Genomic DNA, 10,357 nt, shown 5'->3' on the forward strand with positions numbered 1-10,357 from the left:
TGAATAAGTTAGTAACTAGTGCTTGATACAACCACTTCCCTGTGGATCGATAACTCGTACTCCGAGAATTATTTGTTTGCAAATATACTACGCATCATAGACCCTAGCCGGGGTCAACCCCTGCTGGGATCGCCCTTGGCCTCTCATGCCGCTCCATCTCCTCTCCGGGTCGATTTGCCCCGAGCCCGTTTCTAATATATCCATCAGCGATATTTATAGGAGGTGAAAGGATACACATGCCGAAAGGTCAGCATGTGCGATACGTGTCCTCCATCCACTCGGCGGTCTTGGAGGCTAAGGATGAGCATCCACGTGTAGATCAGAGGAATATCTTATTGGCCAAGGTCTATCAGGCTTGGTTCAAGCGTTATTGTCAATGTTCATTTTTAAGGTCTCAACACGTGGACTTGGGGCCGCAGCCGAGCATTCGGGTCGGGACCAAGCACAAAAGGCTAAGAGTAGATGCTCACTAAGCTAATAAGATGCCTAACCTTCAGGTCAGGTCGGTTAGGTACTCTTGTTAGGTTGGCCGAGGTCGGGAAGAGACCCCCACCATACGAGGACTCAGATCCGTTCAAGTGCTTAATACAAAATGGTCAGTAACCCGGGATCTATTTCCCCATCAATTATATTTTACATTTTAACTTCTTTCTATTTGTTAATTTTTATTTAAATTTATAATAATATAATTTATTTGGTGCATCACATAGCTAAAATACTAGTCAATAAAGCTACTATTCTTTCTTTAAATGCTTGTCTTTGACTACTGAAGTTGCGATATTTGTCTGTACTAACAGATTTACTAATCAAGAACTTTCCAACATTCCAGAGTCATTGAGAACAGAATGATGCTAGATAACTATACATTAAAAACACATTATACATCGCTAGAGGCAATACGGTGGGGGATTGAACTACTCAAGTTGGAGTAGCATTTAGATTGTACTCTTTGTGCGTGAAAAACTGACTAAAAAGTTGCTCATGCTACTGGAATTTATATCCTCTAATGACTCTTTGAACAAGAAACTGAATGCTAGAATTAAGTTGGGAAACCTATATATGTATTAAAAATACATTATGCATATATGAAATACAATGTAACTTAATGATACATTACATGTTTTTCACAGTATTCAACACATGTATATAAATTTGGAAGGAATTTTATGACTATAAATTTGGTTTTTGCAAAAGATTGGCAACAATATATAATTCATAGCAAAATTTAAGCAGTGGGGTAAGAAGCCCTGGTGTTAACCCCACAAACTCCATCACCATTGATCCCTCTGGCCATCTTCATATACCCATTCTCACCCCAACTGGTCCCCCATGAATTTTTCACCAACCAATAATCCTCTCCACCGCCGCTCGTCCCGTACCCAATGATCGTCACGGCGTGGTGGTATCCCGACCCGCAGTCACCATTGCCGTCGCCGGTGAAAACTCCGGTTTGGTAGTGCTGGAACACGTCCCCGCCGATGGTGATTCCGACGGAGACCGGCTGGTTTGCGACGGCCGCCAGGAGAGCGGACTCGGTGGTGGACACCACTTGGTAGCCTGTAATGGCGGCTGCTGGGGTGCCGAGGTTTTGTGCGCTGCAGCTCTCTTCCTGAGCGCCCTCGTAGGGGTAGTCGGACTCCGCCACGAGGCCGCCGTTTTCCTTTATGAATTCGAACGCCTGGGTTCTCACGCCGCCGTTGCAGCCGTCGCCGTATTGCCGGTCGCAGTCGAGGAGTTGCTGTTCCGATAAGGAAATTAATTGGCCGGTTTTTATTTTCGTTATTCCTTCCACCGCCGCCACCACAGAAAATGCCCAGCAACAACCTTATCCATAAAACCATAACCAATCAAGAAAACCATAACCTTATCCATAAAACCATAACCAACAACCTTATCCATAATACCATATTATGCATGTTTTACTCTATTTTCTACTCCCTCCCCGCCTGATATAATTTAATTCATCCTTAAAAAATTTGTATTATATGTATTTTCAATTCTTATTCCCTTGTTTTTACTCTTGATGTGACGGACACTGATAAATTATGTTTTTATCATGTGGATGATGATAAAAATGTCAATATCAAGATATTGAGTGGGAGAGTAAGAGTCTATTTACTAATTGAAAAATTTAACTATAAAAAATTGGAGAATTAAAGAATAGTAAATAGAAAACATGTTTACTAGCAAAACATTTTTAATTTTTTTAAAAAATTAGAAAATTTTTAAAAACTGTTTTCTAAGTAAAAAACAAATTCATTTATTAGAATACACTTATTATTTTTCCCATTTAGAAAAGTTGGAGTAAAAAATAGAAGTTTATATAATATTTTCTTTAAAAAAAAACTGAGCCACAATTATGATTCCTTTGTTTTCTGTTTCTTCAATAAAATTCAAGAGAAATGGTGACTCTCTAAGAGTATACTTATTACTTTCCCAAAAAAAAAAATTAATTTTTTTTTCTGGAAACGAAAAAAAATTAGATAAAGTTTTGCAATAATTGTTAAAATGACAAAACACTTGTGGTCCACACTTTGCAATTGAACATGACATTTTATTATATAAAAAATAAATAAAGTTGTGCAATAATTGTTAATAGTTCCGTACCACAGTTTCCTTGGTCTTTGATACCAGTCACAGCACCCTGCTTTCTCCAATCCAAAGAGTCTGGAACTTGAGCCAAACTCTCATTCAAAAATGATGCTGGTTTTGAAGCCTTAGGGAGTGGGGATGACTTCTCTTCATTAAGCATGGTGGCTCGGAACTCCTCGTTAGTTAGATCAGTAAACTTGTTAGTGCCAAGTTTATAAGACCGATTACCAGCCTTATTAAAGGACTCGATAAACTCTAAATTTTCTCTGAAGATCTTGAACCGGTTTGCCTTCTCAACATCATCTTTATACGAACGCCCATGGCGAGCCATCCACCTCTCATGGCGCAGGAGTAAGGAAGTTTCTTCGAGGGTACGGGCGGTGGCTTGAGACGCCAACGCCGACAACCCCAAGAGGAAAAGGGTTGCAAGAACAACTAAACTGAAATGAAAGTTGAGGGCCATAGGAGATGGTATATGTGATGGAATGAGTAATGTGTTTTGATAATTAATGGTCTCAATGTGTTAAAGTATTTATAGGTGAACATCCTTAAATTTCCTTGCCAAACATTTCTGCAGAATTCAGAATGCGACAGAAATATTCTGTTGTTTTTCTCCTAATTAAAAGAATTGTTCATATAAAGTCTGATTGATAATTTTCAAAAGTGGAATGCTACGTACCACACATTGTTTGCACAATCTCTAAATGATGGTGGGCACAACCTACAGCTGTCGAATAAAGTATTATACACTTATTTAATTAACTTTTTCATAATATAAAACTTAAATTAGTATATAAAGAGTTAATAGTACTAAAAAAAAATGATTAGTATATAAAATTTATATATTTAGAAACTAAATTAAAAATAATATTAAATACAAAAAGTTAAATTTAAAAATAATTAAAAATACTAAATAAAAAAAGCAAAAAAAAAAAAAATATAGTTAATTTGACTAATGAATAGTAAACAAAACAGGTAAAATAAGACAGATGGAGTACATTTTTCTCACATAAGTATTACAATTTTCATAACTCTAACACTTCGGGTCCGTTTGTAGTTAGAACAAAAATAATGGTGCTATTAACTAGTTTGATTGGTTTGAGTGACCATGCACTCTTATTCTTTAAGAAATATCAAGAGTTCAAAACCTATTTTCGTATGGAAAAACTAATATGACTAGCTAGCACTTTTCCCCTTACTTATTAATCTGAATGTTGCCCAATGATACATGGTATATAAAATGAAACTAAATACGTAAATGCCTACTTTCTGTATGTAGATACAACGAAAGGAGAGATCAAAAGTTAAAAATTACATATAGGAAGACAATGGGGTGGCACCGAAAATTCGTAGAACCCAATCCATGATTAGTTTTTCTTTTTTTGAAGCACTCATGATTGTATATGTTCAACTCAAGAATCATTGCCTCCATTATTGGAGTATGAGCATATGATCATACATTTGAAATGTTAACAGATCTGCTATCACACTATATTGGTTGCAAAGAAAAACTTTATTTGATTCAACATTTAAAGAAACAAGAAAGAAGGTTTGTCATGCATGGCAATTGGCAGCTGAATTGTCGTAGAAGCTAAGTGGTCCACGATCGGTCGTCCAAATACCTAAAAGTAATTATATTTGGCATTATTTAATAATTGCCCATAATGTTTATTACTCTCTCTCCGCGGAATTAGCGATTGCGCGTTCAATCACATCATTATAAATAAATATCATTAGTCTTTATCTATGAGAGAATAATAGTACTTTCCTAGTATTTCCTAGTAAATAATAAATTATAAGGCAAGTTAGCAAGTAGGATGGGAACATGCTGACGGATTTACTCATTTACATCATTCAACATGACGTAATAGAATTCTAGATAAAGTATATATAAATGTTATAAGGTGAGATCATCTTCACAAATTGTTTTATATGGATTTTGCAGGCTTTTAGGTTTAGTTGTGGATGAAAGAGGTGAGAGGAGAGAAAGAAAATGAATTAGTGCAAATAAAAAGTGGTGTTGGAGCAATAAATATATATTGTAAATGATTTTGCAAATAATAAGATAATATTCACTTATCATTAATGTTTAAAAAAAAAAAAAAAATTCAACCCACGGATTTTTTCTGCTTTCTTCATTTTTATTTGTAAAGAATTTCGATGATCTTTGTAAGAGCATCTACACCAATGGATCATGCAAGGTTTATGTCAGATCGCGGGCATGGGCAACTCAACTGGTCATAGAGGTAAAAGTTGAAAAGAATGACCAAAGATCGAGTCTCACCAGCGGCAGTGTGGGAGTAACCTCTCAAAGTTAGAGGGGCTCCTTGTGCGCAGTGAGCAAATGTCTAGCCTATGTGGTTCATGTGTTAAGTTGATTTACCATGATTTACATATTCTCAGATGCTCTGTCGGGCTGAGGTGTGGGGGGCCCTTAGGGTTGGGGTTCAGCCTTTTGGAAAGAAGGTTTATGTCTGATCAAAGGATTTGGGTGGGGATCTTTCTAGATGTGGAGGAGAGTTAATATCAAAGTTCTTCCTTCTCCAAGGAAGGATGCTTGCTTGGCGCACACCTTGCACCCATAGCGGGTGAGCACGCGTCAAAGTGGTCGCCAACTGACTTTAATTTTGAACCTTTTTAATTTTTATTTTTTTTGTTATAAATGTCAGCTTTTTTAAAATTTTTTCTTTTTCTTTTTCACCCACATTTGTATCTCTTTCCTAATCACGTTTATAAAAACACATAAAAAATAACAACGGAGATCAACTACTAAGGATGCTCTAAGAGAACTAATTTGTCAATCACTCATAAATTCATAATAAATTTCAAAACCATTTGTCTACCTAGAGTTGTTTCCATTCAGCTGGACCACCATTTACTCTTTTGTCGAAAGTCACATCAATAGTTGACTGAAACAAAATTTTTGAAACTTGAGTTAAATTTTTTGAATGGTACTAGCTCTATTACAATGTAGTATTTGTTCATATACTTTCTCAACCTACTGAAACTTAAGTTAAATGGAGTATCGACTTTTCAATAAAATGTTAATATAAATTTTTATTTCTATAATGGGGCGTTTAATTTGGTTGGAGGGAATTCAATATATATATATATATATATATATATATATATATATATATATATATATATTTTATGTAGTTACATATTTTTATTATAATTTACCACCTGAAATTTATTTATGACAAATTATACCATGGGTCAGGATATATCTTACACTGTGAATCCTGATCTAAAAATAACATTCAAATTTAAAGTATAGAATATATACAATATACTACCCTCTTAGGGTCTGTTTGGAAAGGAGGAAAATGACTTCTGAAAAATGAGTCTTTTTCCAGAAAATATTTTCCTTTCCGGTGTTTGGTTGCATTTTGGAAAACTTGGTGTGTTTAGTTTATTTTCCGAAAAAATGAGTAGAATTGTATGTTTACATTTTGACGGAAAATGACTTCCCCTAAATTTTGGCGGAAGTCATTTTCTGCCAAAATGGCTTCATTTTCCCAGTCAACGAAAAATGTTTTCCGTTGACTGGATTTTCCTATTGCATCCAAACACTAAAAACTCAGAAAACATTTTCCAGAAATCATTTTTCGGATTTCCAAACGGACCCTAAAAGTACAATTCGTGGAACCCAAGCCATGTTCCAAATCCTGTGAAGAAGAGGCAACTAGAAACAAGCTAAGTTGGCAATTGGCAATTGGCAACTGACTTGTTGTACGCAATTGCTTGACTTCTTATCTTCTACCCAAGTAAACGCTAGATGTGATGTTCGGTCGTCCAAATCCCCAAAAGTAATTTGGCATTATTTGATGATTGCATAATGTTTAGTATTCTCTCTGCAGAATTAGCGATTATTGCGTGTTCAATCACATCATTATTATCAAAAGTAATTTGGCATTATTTGATAATTGCATAATGTTTAGTACTCTCAGCTGTCTGCAGAATAGCGATTATTGCGTGTTCAATCACATCATTATTATAAATACATATCGTTAGGCTTTAATTTATCTATAAGAGAATAACACTTTCATAGTTATTTCTTTTATGACCGGCTGATAAAGGGAGAAATTAAAAGAAGAAGAAAATAATACTCCGTCATAATAATAAGGCAAGTAGGATGCATGGGAACACGCTATAACCCAAAACGACGTCGTTTTGTATTTTGTTATAAAATTCTGTGTTTTCATGTATAAAATTTGGTACATTCAATTCGAAACAGGGAATTTTTATCCTTTTAAAAAAGATTATGTGTTTTCAGGTATAAAATTCTGTGTTTTCTATTATACAATTCTGTACATTCGAAACATGATTTTTTTAAGGGAATTAACAGCAGACACGCTAAAAAGGTACAAAACGACATCGTTTTGGGTCAGGACGCACAATGCATTATGTGCCCTGGTCCACGGTATAATTTGCCAACACGCTGACGGATTTATAATAGTCAACTCGGCGTACTACAATTCTAGATAACGTGTTATGGAAATCAAATATACTTAGTAATTGTAATGTGTTTAAGTAAAATGAGTTACTTTGTTTGGTAGTAAATAGGAATTGAAATCAAATTAAATAAATAAATATATAATACATACACACACAACCATATATATGGCCAAGTTTTAGTGTGGCTGGGCCTTGATGTGCGGTCAATGCAATCGCACTATTAGGTATGCAAATACGCATCAATAGTGTTAGGAAACTCTCAACAAAAAATGCATCGTTGCACCAAAAAGCGAACCATTAGGTATGCATCACCACAAAATGCCCCATTAGGTATGCATAACGTACCACACAGTGTTTGGAAACGCACAATTAGGTGTGGGGAGGTATGGTGCAATTTTTTTTAGGTTTGTGGTGCATTTTATTGTTGTGCGTTTTCTAACACTATTGGTGCATTTTTACACACCTAATGATGCAGCCGCACTGACCGCGCGTTAAGACACATGACTACATTTGAGCTAACATATATATATATATATATATATATATATATATATATATATATATATATATTAAAATTTCATATTTGGTGCATAGACAATGAACATTTTAATTTTTTTTTCATTTCCCCCCTTATTTTTTAGTTCATTGCGTTAGAATAATTATTATTATTATTATTATTCTATGGTTCATTATAATTTATTGTGGCTCATAATTAAATATCTATTTATAATTTAATAATGAAATAATCCTGTGATTGGTCAGTTAAAAAGATAAGATTGCAGTTTCAACTGCATATCATCAGGTTTACGTTGATAGAACTTAATATTATTTATATTTCATTCTGAGACTCTAGTCATCTCCCCAACCTCTCTAAAAACTAAAACTCTCTGCATCAGAGAATTAGATTAAGTGAAAGTTAAAGGTCTGGAGGGAGAAATCAAGTTTCCAACTCAAGCAACTACGGGAAAACAATGGAGCCAGGTATGTTCCCAGAACACTATTTAAATACAGTATGTGAAAGGCATGTGTTCTGAAGATCTTATGTTTTTGGATTAACTTACACATTGTTCAAAAATAAATCAGTAAAAAGGTAATGCGTTTTGTAAATACTAAAGCATTTAAATCCAATAGTTTGATAACAAAGGTTGGTAAAAAAAACATGATAATAGATGTCAAACCGCATAGTAAGGTGCAAAACTCCCAACCAAACACCACCTTAATGTATTTTGCAATTAAGTTCGTTGTTCAATGGACTCCTTAGTTAGCGATTTTTCTTTTTTTTTTTTTTTTTTTTTTTTGAGTACGTACTAATTTACTCGATTACAAGATAGTATATGTTCTATACTTTCTCTATCTGTGGCAGCCCAAAGAGTCAATACCCCACCACTGGGGTCCGATCCTGTGATCTTCCCTCAATGAGAGGCACATAGGTGCCATTTGAGTACAAAGTGCTAGTTAGCGATTTGATTGAGCCTTTATTGGACTAGCTTGGCATCCAATATTACATCACACATATGGCGTAATGTATCTTAATAATTAGAGCCGTCAAAACTAGGCCGCCGGGCTAGCCCGTCCTGCCCCGCCAAAAAGGTGAGGCGCACTACTGGAAATTCTGAAATTTCTGACCACCTGAAAGTGATCTTAAATCAAGTTGAAAGTCTTGTTCCGACCACTTTTGGTATCCAGAAAAACCTTTGTTGCTATTTCCGACCACTTTTTGGACTTTTTGGTATCAACTTAATTTAAGATCATTTTTAGATGGTCGAAAATTTCAGAATTTCCAGTAGTGGCGGCTCGAGTTTTATAAGCCTGTATTAGAGCGGGGTTTTTAGCTCGCCCCCGCCTAACCCGTATTGAGCTTGTTGCCATATATACTTTCTTAAGAATACCTAAAAATCATATATTAATAAATTGAACATCATATTCCACCAAACTAAATGAGATATACAAGCAAAAATCATTAAAAAATATGATGTTAGAATGAAATAAGTGCAATTAAGTACTTATCACCATCTTATGGTAAAAAATTAAAATTCCAGTTTCACTTTTAATTTGAGTTGGATCAAAGTGGATTCAAATTCTACAAAGTGAAATGTTTAATTTGATATATTATACGCTCAAAATGGATAATGAGTAAATAGAAAATTGATTCTCAAAGTGTACCAATTTGAGTTGGGAAAAATTTAGTTTGGAAGACTTTTGAGTAACCTTTGTGCCACTTTGGAAAGGGATGTTTGTTTGCACTACTATATATACAATTATATTTTGAGTATGAATTGTAAAGTATAAAGGCTCTATGCCGACCATAGGGGGCGTAAAAAACTTGGACTCATGGGTCGCTTATATCATTTTGCCATACTCCGAGAATTGTCGTTATGTTGCCAATTTTTGATAAAATTAGGGCATTCTTGGTTTATCTCGTCTCGTGGTGTGTGTGGCCTTGTGCTTATGTTGCTTGCTATTTATTGATCATGGCTTGGGCAATGCCCTTTTCTTGTTAGACTAGGTTTAGGTTACTTTAAGCCTAGGAGTTTGTGTTTATTTTGTTGATCTACAATAGGGTCCACACAGCTGTGTGGACCACGGTCCAAAAATGATGTCGTTTTGTGGAATTATTATTATTTTTTTTTTCACGCGACATGTTGTAAACATACATTTTTATAACTCATAATGTGCATTATATTATCCCAGACTTCTTATTTTTCTAACAGGTAATGTACATTATTTTAACACATAATGTACGTTATTCTAACACATAATATACATTATTCTTACTCATAATATTCAACGATGTCGTTTTGGACCGTGGTCCACACAGCTACGTGGACCACGGTCCACACAATAATTTGCCATCGATATAAGTGTTGGCTTACTGAGGCACTTGTTGATTTCGAGTGGGCTTCTCTTGGGCATTTAGTAACATATCTCTAGTTCCCTTATCAATGCATGCATTACATGAGCTCTAACCAAGGATACATTATATCATCTACACTTAAATGACCTAGTCCAAGCCCTTAGTTTTACTATTTCTTGTTAATTGCATTAGTTACTTTCTTTATCTTTACACTTTGCACTTAGTTGTTCCTTGATATCTCTCAACTCACTCTATAATTTGAACTAGCGTTCAAAAACTCTACACTCTTATGATTAATCACCTACTATTCAACACTCTTCCAATCTACTCCTTGAGATGATATCCAGTGTGAGGATACCCTAACCTCTCACAGACACTTCATTCTATCACCATTTTACAAAACTTTCACTACAATAATTTTTTATGATTTATCTTGATTATATTCCCCTC

The 10,357-nt window shown here is 34.8% G+C and overlaps 1 protein-coding gene across 1 annotated transcript; it reads right to left on the minus strand.

The window, feature by feature from the left end:
- Nucleotides 1-1,083: 1,083 nt before the first annotated feature.
- LOC109169625 (ervatamin-B-like) lies at nt 1,084-3,104 on the minus strand. The gene is made up of 2 exons (XM_019318504.1): nt 2,608-3,104; nt 1,084-1,824 (listed from the first exon to the last, which is right to left on the minus strand). Exons 1-2 carry the CDS (start codon nt 3,053-3,055, stop codon nt 1,226-1,228), a joined length of 1,047 nt encoding a protein of 348 aa, XP_019174049.1. The 5' UTR covers nt 3,056-3,104; the 3' UTR covers nt 1,084-1,225.
- Nucleotides 3,105-10,357: the final 7,253 nt, after the last annotated feature.

This window comes from Ipomoea nil, unplaced genomic scaffold (genome assembly GCF_001879475.1).
Source record: "Ipomoea nil cultivar Tokyo-kokei standard unplaced genomic scaffold, Asagao_1.1 scaffold3316, whole genome shotgun sequence".
Lineage (NCBI taxonomy): Eukaryota > Viridiplantae > Streptophyta > Magnoliopsida > Solanales > Convolvulaceae > Ipomoea > Ipomoea nil.